The following is a 12861-nucleotide window of genomic DNA, read 5'->3' on the forward strand; positions in this document are numbered from 1 at the left end:
GTACCTTTCCGGAGACCTTAGGAGTGCCCATTACTTGCATCTCTGAGATGTTCTGCATCTTGTTGTAAAAAGCTTAAAAAGGCTTCCTCTTTGTCCTCCTCCTTTTTGTTTAATAACTGCTTATCTACACGTGCCATGTGGACATCTTGAGTTGGACAGTAGTTTCTCCTACTATTTTTTGGGTTGGGGGGGGCACGCCGTGCGGCTTGCGGGATCTCAGTTCCCCGACCAGGGATTGAACCCATGCCCTCTGCAGTGAAAGCCCGGAACCCTAACCACTAGGCAACCAGGGAACTCCCTGGTTCCTCCTACTATTAATGTATAGCCTAAGAGAAACAATACTTTTCAAATTAACATCAATATATATTAAGCCTCTCATGCCATAGGGCATACAAAAAAAGAAGACATATTCTTTGTTTTCAATGATATAATGAGAAACACAGGATCTCCTGATTAAATAGTGAAGAAACATTTTAATATATTTGAATAACAGTGCAAACAAATATAGAAAAAAATGTTACCAGGCAACACATGTTTAATTGTCACGCGAACTCTCCTTACAATGATGGTGATAGGAATTTAAGGCATGAAAGATATCTAGCTTGAGTGGGAATAGCTGGGTCAGGAGCCAGGGTTCAACAGTGGGTGGGCAGAGAGGGCTAGAGATGGGCCCCAGCCTAGTCAAATAGGTGATCAAAAGGGTCCATGGAGCAGCTCTAAAGGCTGTGTGTAAGTCAGATGCCTGGAAAGAAGGACTGGGAATGGAGAGTCATTGGATATAAACTGGTAGAGTAGCTGGGCCTAACTGTAAAGGGCATCAGCTGCCAGCCTTAGGAGTTGGGGCTTTGTCCTGTGTGCAGTGAAGAGCCAGAAGAGAGAAGGAGGGCATGCTGAGAATGGGTTCTTGGGAAGATTAACCTGCTGGTCCTATCAGTTAGCAGGAGTGGAGACTTCAGACCTTACAATACCTTAAGAAGCTAACGTAGAAGCCCGTGTGAAACTCTTGGTTTAAAGTGAGTCAGTATTAGTGGCTAATATTTACTGAGCTCTGACCACATGTCCAACCCCGTGTGAAGTTTGTTAGTAAATTATTCCCATTCATACTTACAATAGCCATGTAAGCCCCATGTTAATATCATCCTTATTTTACAATGAGGCAACTAGGGCTTAAGATAAACAGCTGGTGGGCAGTAGGGTCAGGAACTGAGGCCAGGCAGTCTGGCTCCTGAGCCTGGCCTGCCACCACCCCCTTGTGCTTCACAAGAAGACAGGCTGTCAGGTCAGCTGCACCCTCCAGGAGTCTGCCCTTGTGCTTGACCCCCACCATCCCATCCCAGGCCTGGTGCTCCCTTTCGCTGGATCAGCAGCTCCATGGTCTGGCCACGCCCTGCGCTCACAAGAGGGTGATTCATAAATCAGATGCCGGTCTGCCGATCGGTTCATTCTGACACTAGCAGGAACATACTTGGGAAGACAGTTTAGGGTCAGAATTTTAATGGTTGAACATGGAGTGAAAGGGTCTGTCTATAGGAGGTAGATGAGTTCTTCTTGGATCTGCTGGGAATGAGAGGCTGGCAGGGCTTCTCAGTGGAAATGTGCAGGTAAAAGTCAAGACTTGGAATTCAGGGGAGTAACCTGGACTAGAGCTATATATCTAGGCATTAAATGCCATAAGTTTATGTGTTAAATTTGCAAATAGAAGCTACAATGTAGATGAAATCACCAAAGACGAGAATGGAGACGGCAAACTGAGGATTGAATTTTGCAGAAAGTCCACATTTAAGGGGCAAACGGAAGAAAAATTGATAAAGAGGGAGTGGCAGGCGAGGAGGTAAGAGAATCAGAGTGTGAGGCTTCACAGAAGCCCAGGGAAAGCTGAGTTCCAAAGGAAGGGCTGGGTGACAGGCGAGAGCTGTAGGGAGGCCAAGGATGGGAAGATGGGAAGAACATCTACCATGGATTGGACCTGCAGGGAACTCAGGGATGAGTTCGTCAGGGGTCAGGTCATCTTTGAGTTTCTTCAAAACCAGAGATATAGGGCAGTTTCAGAAGCAGAGAGATAGAAGTCAGGTTTCCAGGCTAACAAGAAAGTGGGAAATGAGGACATGAAGGCAATTGGTTTAGATCATTCAAAGGAGGAGAGAAACAGGACAAGAGCTCAAGAAGGCAGTGCGTCAAGGTTATTTGCTCATAAGATCTGGAAGTGCCATGCATCTTTGTAAGCAGGGGGAGAGAAATCACATACAGATGCAGACACAAACACGCACTGTCACTCACACACTTACACACAGTCTCACACACAAACTCACCCAGAACAGACCCTAGTAGAACACAGAAGTTAATCGTATAGTTAAGCTAAGTGGTCAGTAACACTTGAGGTGGTCAGTGAAGGGAGGTGTCCCTAGCATCCTGTGTCTAATCAATATGTGAGGGCAGGAGGTGTCCATTGCTGCCCTTCTGGGCTAATCGGGGGAAGAACTGTGAAGAATGTGGGATAACACAAGTGACTTGAATAAAAGGCAAAGTCCAAGTCTGAGTCACAGTCACAGATAGCTGGTCTTGACCAGTGGCCGTGTCATGTTCTTCCTCTTCCCCACTTCTCAGTGCTAATCCCTTTCCTGCTTTCCAGCCCCGGTGGATGAAGTCAAGCTCTCTATCCTGTTGAGTGAGGAGGTGGAGTCTGGGAAGCCCATTGTGCTTCGATGCTCCGTGAATGAAGGATCTAGTCCCATCACATACAAGTTTTACAGAGAAAAGGAGGGCAAACCCTTCTACCAAGTCACCTTGAATGACACCCAGGCCATTTGGCACAAGCCGAAGGCTAGCAAGGAGCAGGAGGGACAGTATTACTGCACGGCCTCCAACAGAGCCAATCTCTCCAAAAATGTCCTCCAAAGCAACACCCTGACAGTCAGAGGTGAGTCGAGGTCTCAACGGCAAAATGTCGTGTGAGCTCCAAGGGCAAGGCTAGAAAGCACTTGTAAGAGGAAATGGGTGGAAGTTTAATGCATTTTACTGGGGGTTAAGGGACCAACACATTCGCCAGGCTCTTTGGTTTCAGATAATAACAATCCACTCAAGTATAAAAGAGGAATTGATTATTATAAGGAATTAGAAGTATTTCACACAGTCCTAATTACAAATTCATGGTGGAGAGACACCAGCTTGGGTCAAATGTGAGCCCATGGACCACCTGTGGTCAAGAGGAGTGGGTCATGCAGAACAGACATGGTTAGAGGAGCCCACCTATATAGGCAGAGGGTGATTTATGGAGAACGAGGAAGGGTGAACAGACACCCTAAGAAGAGTCTCCTTCAGTCCTATGGTCCTTTCAGACCATCACTGACTCGTTTTATAGCAGAAACAACTATTTCTGCCCCTCCTATGAACACAGAGTCCCTCAGAGGTAGATGCTCAGTGAAAGACATCAGTTACAAGGATATAAAAATCAGTCTTATTTGCTGCTTAGGGCTGATATTATTTCTTGCTGGCAGAGGAAAAACTGATATATTTAAAATGTTTTTACACTTCCAGTCTATCTTGCCCCCTGGAAGAAAGGACTTATTGCAGTGGTTGTCATCGGAGTGATCATTACCACCTTGATACTTGGGGCCAGATGCTATTTTCTGAAGAAAGCCAAGGGTGAGCACAGTCCTTTCATTCCATTCTGACAGGCTGCCCTGCCAGGGAACCCGCCACGGATGTGAGGGGTTTCAGCCTCACGGGAGGCTCGTGCTCTGCTCCAGTGAGGGTCGAGGACATGTGCCTGACAACAGCTGTTTTCCTCCTGGGGTGTCACCTTGATAACCAAAGATTTTGGCTTTGGCGGGTGTGGAGATTTTACTGCCCCTGGATTTAGGTAGGCAAAAGTGAAAGCAATTGCTTTTTCAGTTGGGCTCCCCAGAAAAGATGAATTTGGGGGGAAGTTGCATCTACATGTGGTCAGAAGCAGCCCTTCGTGTGGATTTGGCGACATCGAGTCCTACAGTTGGTAGAGTTGGGCATGAGTGGAGACACCCACACACGCTGAATGCCTCCCAGTTAATCTTTTGGTTGTGCCATGATTTCTACCCTGTGCTTGGGGTTAGCCACGTGTGGAGGGAAGCCAGGATTACTCATGGGCACTCAGGAATCAGAGTCAGTTAAGCAAGGTGCAAGCAGAAGGGCACAGCACCGGTAAAGTCTGCAAAAATTTTTTGGGGATAAGGCGGGTTGCTTATCCCTGTTGGTGCTGCTGCCTGGGATGGGAGGAGACAGATGGGATGAGGAGGGTTTTTTCCTAAAGCAGGAAAGGGGCAGCCCCCCTGGGAAAACAGTCCTAAGGCTCTGGCCTTGGCCTCAGGCCAGTTTGGAATTAAAAGCATGGGGATTGATTAAGCCTTTACTTTTGGGGATGGTCTTGAAGCAAAGAGACAGTTGCCCGTTCATCTGGCTCCTCTGGTTCCTGTGCTGTTGTCTTCCTCTCCGTCACATTCCATGAAGGGAAGTTGCTTCTGGCTAAAACAGTCGAAATGTCAAATTTCAGAGAACATGATGTGAAATCTCTTGGTATAAGACCAAGAGAAGACCTGCTTCGTTTATTTGTTTGTTTTCCTTTTTTAAAAAGTGTGAATATATTTGGTTTTCTGTTCCATCTTTTTATGGGTATTCAATCTTCAAACAAGTCAAATATGGTTGAAATGAGTGTTCCTGTCTGATATGGTTGTGGGCTCTTTATACTGACTTTGGTTCTTGTCTTTGTCTTTCAAAGCCAAGCAGATGCCGGTGGAGATGTCCAGGTCAGTGTACTTGGAAGAGGGGTGGCTGTCCTGTGGGTGTGGATAGACTTGTCTGGAGGGATTCCTGTCATTAGGAAGTTTTCAGTGGTTCTTGGCAAACTCAGAAAAATTAGGACCTTGGGTGTGAGCGGTGTAGGGGTGTGTGTGTGTGTGTGTGTGTGTGTGTGTCTGTGTCTCAGTGGAAGGTTGCCAACTGTCCTTCACGGGAAGGAATGGCTTTATTCTGAGGTCATGTCCTGTCTACACTTTTCCTTATGAAATTATAATGATAGATGGAATTAAAAAATTTTTTACTTACTTGGCAAAATAGAGTTGCCTTAAAAATGGTTGTACTATTTTTACTGTTCTTGAGATCTAAAATCCCAAAGCATGGAAACTATCGTTCTGTTCCTGAAAGAAACAATAGCACAGGATGAGGAATCCCCTCCTGACATGGGATTCACTTCATAAAGGACTCCTCATGTTTGTACGCCCTTTGGCCCGGACGCTTATTTCAACAGCAAAAAGGTTTTTGTCAAATAATCGTAGAGCTGAAGAAAGCATTAGTTCCAAGTGAGAGAGTAAAACTTTCTTCACTTCAGAAAACTCTTCCTGGTTTTCTCATGCTCTTTCCTTGATTATTTTGTTGGTTTGGAGTTAGAGCCAAAAAAACGTTATTTCTTTTTCCTTTTTAAATTTCAATTTAAGGCCAGCAGCACCACTTCTGAACTCCAACAATGAGAAGACGTTGTCAGATCCCAACACTGAAGCCAACAGACATTATGGTACCGTCATGGTTTTGTGCAGTTGTTAAGAGTTTTTCCCAACTTGCTCTACACTCTCCTGTCCCTCTGAGAAGCAGAATCTATGGGCGGTGGGGTGAGGTTGGAAGGGAAACTCTGGCTTCAAGCTGGGACCCTTAATCTAATCAGGCATTGGGTGGTGAGCTAACAAGCAAAACAGAAGCTTAAGAAGAAAGGCAGAACATTGTGCTCTAATTTCACCACCTTCTAAATATCCCAAGGAATGAAAGGTGGAGAATAATTATAATGCTGTGGACACCCACGTGGGTTCCCTTCACACACTGGACGCTGTGCAAGTGAAACCATTCTTCCTTTGTAAGAGAGAGACCAGCTATCAAATGAAGGCATTGGTAAAACATCTTCTCAGGTGGAATTATTTATTGCAAACACAAGGCAGTCTCATTTCAAACTTGCCCCAGCGGGAAACCAATTTAAAGACCTCACTGTTGGTAGAGGCATTAAAAAAAAAAAAGACTGGTACAATAAAGGAATAACTGGTTATGAGGTTTATCACAAGCTTGAGAGTCAGCTCAGTAGGGTGGGGAGCCAACCCCAGCTGTTCTTAATCCCATTAGGTCTGTGAGAAAATCGTTCAGGCCTTTTAGCAGGGGTGTTGTCTGTTTCCCAGAGGGGGCCATGATTACATCACACAAAAAGTTCTGTCCCAGACAGTTTTGGGAATTAAACACTGATGTTCTTTTCTAATTCTGTAACAGCGTCGCACAAAATAAAAACTTTTTAGAATACACCTTTTACAGGGCATTCCTGAGAAATCTTTTGAGAAATGAGCAATTCTTATAGTATTGAATCATAAACTTTTTAAAAAGTAAAATAAAACATTTGTCGTAATAAGAGTAATGTGCCAATAAAGAGAAAAGAGCAAATATGTCATTGAAGAAACTACATTCAGAAAAGTTTGGTGAATATTTAGCAAAAAGTAATCCAGTGCTATAGAGAAAATACCTCTTTGTGGTATAAAGTGGGTTCTGTTGGTAATTTGTATTTATACATAAGAACAAAGATATGATATTCTAAATTAAATGCTGATAAAGACTTATATTAAAATAGAATTTCCTCCCAAATTTCCAAAATTCAAGAAATACTCCAATTCTTATAATATTTTCTCTGCATGGATTATTTCAGTTTATAAATGTATGTTAGTAATCACAATAGTAATTTGTAAATACATAATGGAATGGAATGGAAAACCATGTGTTCTTCAGGAGTAGTATTTGTAACACTTGTAAGAATTCTTTTTAATAAAGAACAACTTGATAAAAAAGATCAAGAAATTTTTGCTCCTGCCCAGGTGGCAGCCTGGAGGTATTGCAATATCTTTAAACCATGTTCTCATGGATCCAATTCTCCAGCTGAAGGATACTGGTCCACTAGTATCCTTCATGTTTGTGGTCACTGGCTCGCCCCTTCTAGAATTAAGCTTAATTTCTTCTGAGCTTGCTTCTAGTGAACAATTCTGAATTTTGAACAACTCATAAATAGCCGTGTCCCTCCCATGCGATGGTGGGCATCATACCGGTTTTAGAAAGAGACCAGGCAGTGGGTTGGATGGGACCCAGGGCCACCAGGAGGGTATTTGGACCCCAGATACACTGCTGGTTGCCAACTACACTGAAGAATTTGGGCTTGACTCCTTTTGTTAGTGGCACCGAGTTTTCTAAAATTTATGTAGAAAACTAGGAATTCCATTGTCACTCATCCTGTTATTTTTCAACTAGGTTACAATGAAGATGTTGGAAACCATGCAATGAAGCCATTAAATGAAAATAAAGGTAATTATCTATCTAACTTTTTAAAAATTAGAAACCTTTGCTTTTATATAAAAGACCCCTAGGAAAAGAACAAAAGCTGTTAAGACCTGTGGATATTTCCTCATCTCTTTTAAATGGAGATGGCTATTGCTTTCTCCAAAGATGCTGTCTCGTGTCTCTTGTTACTTGTCTTAAAAGTAAGCATCAGTGCTATTTTATTTTATTTTTTATCGTGTATTTTTCATTTTTTTGTTTTTTCTCATGTATTTTTCATTTTTATTAAACATTTAGTAGATACAAAATAATATTTATAAGTTATGTATAAAATATAAACAATAGCAATTCAATAAATAACTGCATACCCATCATCCTTTAAAAAAAAAAAAAGAACATTTCCACTACCTTTAAAGTACCCTGCGTACTTCTTCCCACCCCAGCCTCTTAACACTTTTCTTTGCCAGCTTTATTGAGATATACTTGACATATAACATTGTGTAAGTTTAAAGTGTACAACATGATGATTTGCAGTAATGCTACATTAAAAAACACCTGTGCCTCTACTATCCAAGAGAAGGGAGATCCTCCTGACTTATTTAGTAGCCCATTCTGAATCAGGAAGTTCCATTTTGGGTGTAACTTGATCTCCTATGCATATGCCTCATACTCTCAAAGCAGTTTGAGGCTGGGGACCCCCGTTCCCCATTTCCTGAGATCCTTTCCATCTTGGAGAAAGCATTCTGTGCCTGTGGCCATGGAGAAGGCTTCTATAGTTAACTGCTGTGGCCGATGCCGTCTGTTTTCTGTATCTAATGAGCTTTACGAGTCCTCACACTGTGGTAACAACGGGACCTGAGCCAGAGGGTCCTTCCACATCCCGGGAGTGCAGGCCTCCTCACTACCTCTCCCAGCCTGAGTTTTCTCGCCCACTTAGAATGGAGTTAAGCCTGCATCCAGCTTCCCTGTTAAAATACAGACTTCTTCGATCACTTGAATAGAAATCTCTACTGTGGTCTGTGACCCCCCAGGGAGACTCTGTCTAACCGCAGGCTGCTGTGGTTCTTTCGAGCAGAGCCTCTGACCTTGGACGTGGAGTACACTGAAGTGGAAGTGACCGCCCCTGAGCCTCACAGAGGTAACACCATCACTCAAGGGATTCCCCACGTTTTACTGTCTGATTGGGTATAGATGCCAGGGTGGGCTGTGCTGTGGCCCCCGGACAAGAATCTAGTCACCCTCATCACTCAGAAGGGAGGTGGTCAGCAGACAGACGGGCTGGACATGCCCAAGGCAGGAGCAGTGACACCCACCCAGGTTTGGAGGTGTAAAATTTCATTAATTATTATTTATCATACTACTAATGATGGCTGCGTTTTATTGAGCAATTACTAAGTGCTAAGAAATGGGTCTGTTGAGAGACTCTTAGCAGGCAGCCTCACTCCTGGGTGTTTGGGAATCCTTCCAGAGGTAACCCCCTTGCCCCAATCCAGCACCTTCCTTAAAAAGTTGCTTGCAGACCGAGCTTGTATAAATGAAATGTGCAAGGGGATGAAAGGGCTTGGCTATTTAAAGGGACAATTGGGTAAAGGCTTTTGAAAGCACAGACTGCCTCTGCATGTAAACAGTGGCACCATCATTATGCTTCAGGCTTTGTTTTTCTGTGTGTGGTTCTCTTGGGCACACTGGCCTGGAGAAGGCCCCTAGTTCTGGTCCTGCAATGGGGAGACTGACTCAGGGTGGGTCAGTCCACAGCAAGCACTAGAACGTCAACCTCAGCTGCTTCGGGCACCACAAAAAAAAAGAGGCACATCCTCCCAAACCTCCTTAGCTCCCCCAGAGGCTGCCACACAAAGGAAGCAGCCACCCGAGCCTTCCTGCCCTGCTGGGAAGCTCGTCAGGGCTGTTGCTGTGCATCCCCCTTCCTGCTGAGGCTGAGGCCAAGCTGCGTCCACTCAGCCTTGCAGGCCCGGGGCTGCTTTGCAGACCGTGCCTGTGTAGCCTCAGCCAGAGCCACGTGGTGATGGCGTTCTCTTGTCACCTCTTGCTCCACGATCTGGAAGGAGTTTGGGGTTCCTTCCTTCTTCCCTTGCTTAGCACAGTTCCAGGTACCATGCCCGCAGATGTGTCCATGGAACCTTCCAGGCAGGGCCGTCCCCTGTAGCCCCTGGGGCTGGGTGCTGCACAACAGGGCCACCATGCCCATAGTCTGCGGTCAGCATGGCCCCTGCAGTTGGTACTGCCTGATCTGCACCACTACACAGGGCGTCGCAGTTCCAAGTCTAGACTGGTCGGGGCAGGGGTGGGGGCCACGGCCGGCCTGAAGTTCTCTTCCTCTTTACTTCACAGTAAAGTGATTTGCTTGTTGGGTTAGCAAATTAGGGGCCCATGATGGACCAGCCCCAGTGCAAGCAGCAAAGGTACATATGTGGTCCCCTTCTCGTGGAGGTGTAGCCCCTGAGGGAGTCAGGAAAACAAGGGACCGATGAGCAGATAGTATCAGGTTAGAGTCAGAGCTTGCAGGAAGAGTGGGGTGTGATGGAAGGCCTGAAAGGTGATGCCTTTTCTGTCTGGGTGGTCCCAGAAGGCCTGTGTGAGGGGTGGCAGGACAGTGGGTGGTGGCCTAGAGCTTGGCTCATTTAAAGACCTGAAAGGAGACCTTAAAGAATCCTTAAATGACTCTTTCTGGTCCTTAAATGTCTGCAGAGAGGGCGACAGGGAGTGAAGGCAGATGAAGCTGGGAGGACCAGGCCGGGGCCACGGACTGCAGGGCTGCTGGGGTTCTCTTTTTGTTCTAGTCTCAGTGGACTGGGGGCCTTTGGAAGCCTTTAAGCAGCAAAGTGACAAGTTCCAACTTCCTTCTTTTAAAAACGATCCTTGTGGCTGGTGTGGAGGACGGGTTAAAGGGAACAGAAATGGAAACCAGGCAAGAGGGGATGAGGATGGAGCCAAAGTGCTGGCAGTGGATAGATTCTGGATATATGTTACAGACAGACCGCAGTACTGGATGAAAATTCGTGGCCAGGTTGTGGGAGACAGAATGACTGACTACATGTTTCTTGACCAAACAACCGCATGGATGGTCGTGATGCCTGCGATTGGGAGGCACAGGCTCACGGGGAGCCTGGTTCGGTTGGGTTAAATTTGAGAGCCCAGGAGGGGACAGCGCAGGAGTCTGGTGCTCAGAACCAAGCGTGGGTGGGCTCTGGCCGATGGGACTTTAGGGCGCTCCTCGCCGGCCTTCCCTGGTCCAGCCTGAGCCCCTCCATCACCATGCACCGTGGGTGCCGTCCCACAGGTAACAGCTTACTTCCTCCTAAGGGGGCTTCAGACTTGGAAGTAAAGGGGAACCACAACAAGAGGGCAGGGCTGAATGTGTGTGGGAAAACCCGCTGTCCTCCATGCCCCACTGTGCTCAAGCAGAGAGCGATGGCCCTGGGTTCTGGCCTCACGGTTCTGATACCTGTCCAGAGGGCCAGGCCCCACCCTTACCCTGCTGCCGGCTGGGCCCGGGCGAGGTGGAGTTATGAGGGCTGTACGTGAGGCCTGGAAGGCTTTGGATTGAAGGAAACTGAAACAGGAAGAAGGAAGCAAGGTTTTGTCCTTGGAAAAGCATCCGTTTTCCATTCCTGTGGGGATGTTTCCACGTTAGCAGTGTCTGGTTTTCTTTTTCTTGCTTGAAGGTGGGGAGCGGTTGAAGGGAAAAGAGAACCCCTGGGACCGGGCAAAGCAGGGGTGCTTTCCTTGCCAAGCTCTGTACCTGCAGGGTTGTAACCAGCCGGGTCACCTTTCCCCAGTTTGCACAAAGGTGCTGAGTGGGCGGCAGGGGCCTCGGCAGAGCTGGAATGAAAGTCACTTGGATGGAAATGGAGAGTTTCTAGAGGATTCAAGTTGTTTTCTGGACCCAGCCTCTTTGGCAGCTAAGGGACAGTTGGGGAGAGCAGCCTGGCCCAGGATGCTGTCCCCCTGTTTTCTCATGGGTGGGGAGTGGGGCATTACTAGGTGAGGGCAAGACTTTGTGGGTTCAAGGCCAGTGGTGAGTCAACTTGACCTGATCTTGGCCAACCCAGTTCCCTGTCCTCAAGGCCTCCGTCCTCTACAGATGGGATGGAGGAAGGAATGGGGACCATGTCCAGCTCTAACCGTGGCTGGCAGCTGACCAAGTGGTCACTTGGAGGTGGAGGAGGGGTGGGAAGGAACTCGTTAAATCCCGGTTTGCTGCATGTTTGCTCTGAGACTAATTGCTGGGAAAACCCCATGACGTTGAAGCCATCTCTTTCTCTGTTAACAGAGAAAAACAGAAGCCAAAACAAAGCCCATCCGGAAACATCCCTGACAGCAGAGACAAACAGCCTGCTGGCCTGGTTTAGTCATTAGCAGGCAGCTGCTGCCTCGGAGCAGCGGGAGGAGGGGCACTCTCAGTGAGCTGCAAACCCCGTCCCCCTGGCCGGGCGGAGCCAGGAGGGCAGTGGGGGAAACTGCCGGGCCAGCTGCAGATCTGGCAACTCAACCAAGAAGTGAAACCATCCTGCTGCCCTGGCTGATACACAGAGTTATGAGGTGAAAGGGAGTTGAGTGCAGCTCCTTGGGTCCAGAGGGTGTCAGAGCGTCCCCAAGGTGACCAGAGGTCTGCTGGCCACCCATTATGTGCCTGGGGGCGGTGGAGTTCCCAAGGGTGTCCAGGGCCCCAGGCTTGGCCGCCCATTCCCTCCCCAACGCCCCCGGCTCCCACTGTGAAGGAGGATGAGCTGGCAGGGCCCCCACTGCTCCTGGTGTGCAGTGTCCTAGAGCGTTTATCACAGCATTGTTTGCGTACCATCTGCCCCAGAGCCCGGAGCTTCCGAAAGCTGGAACCAGGTCCCCGGTCACCTTTTCCTCTTCCACAGTGCCCAGCACACAGTAGGTGTTAGGACCATGTTGAACGAGTGACTTGCCCATGCCTGACATTGAGCAAAGAGTCCCTTAGTGATGCGGTAGAACCCCCAGTAGATAGGGGAGTTGCTGGAGCTTCCCTCTACACCCTCAGATCTGGTGCCGTGGAGAGTGGAGAGTGGTGAGGGCATCTCTGCTGTCCTCTTAGAGAAAGGCAGGTGTCCCAGCAGGGGGTGCCTGGTATCTCAGCCACTCTGCTGAGTACCAACTGCTATTTGGTGCCCTGGGGGGAGTCACTACGATGCCTTCTGCAAGGTCCTGGCACCCCAAGTGCCCCAGTGCAGCTGTCTATCTGAACTGCCACCCAAGCTTTCTCCTGCCATTTAGGTCATGACATAGGAACCACGACCATCTCGTGTGTGATGAATGACCGTGATTTTAATCCTAAGACCTAAAACCTCAGAGATCAGGCTGATCATGCCAAGACCTTCCTGAAGGTTGGGAGTCTGAGACAGAGACACCCGCAGGGACGTTGACTGTTGTCTTCACTGTCCCATCAAACCTTTATAGGTGCCTCCAGGTAGCTGTGCAAAGTCTGGGATCGGGAGGAGCACAAGACCCAAGGCACTGCCCTAGAGGAGCATGGGGTCCACCAGGGGAGACGGT

The 12861-nt window shown here is 47.6% G+C and overlaps 1 protein-coding gene across 3 annotated transcripts in view; it reads left to right on the top strand.

Moving 5' to 3' along the window:
- Window positions 1-12861, top strand: part of PECAM1 (platelet and endothelial cell adhesion molecule 1) — a 53886-nt gene that overhangs the window by 23904 nt on the left and 17121 nt on the right. For 2 of the 3 annotated variants that reach the window (XM_082373690.1, XM_082373688.1), the window contains 6 exons: window positions 2630-2917; window positions 3535-3642; window positions 4751-4778; window positions 5466-5542; window positions 7297-7350; window positions 8396-8461. In XM_082373690.1, the coding sequence (XP_082229816.1) occupies window positions 2630-2917; window positions 3535-3642; window positions 4751-4778; window positions 5466-5542; window positions 7297-7350; window positions 8396-8461 (621 nt within the window). The remainder of the gene's footprint in view (window positions 1-2629; window positions 2918-3534; window positions 3643-4750; window positions 4779-5465; window positions 5543-7296; window positions 7351-8395; window positions 8462-12861) is intronic. The other variant, XM_082373689.1, reaches the window with a different exon arrangement.

The sequence above is a fragment of the Balaenoptera borealis genome, assembly GCF_965194805.1.
Source record: "Balaenoptera borealis genome assembly, chromosome: 20".
Classification (NCBI taxonomy): Eukaryota; Metazoa; Chordata; class Mammalia; order Artiodactyla; family Balaenopteridae; genus Balaenoptera; species Balaenoptera borealis.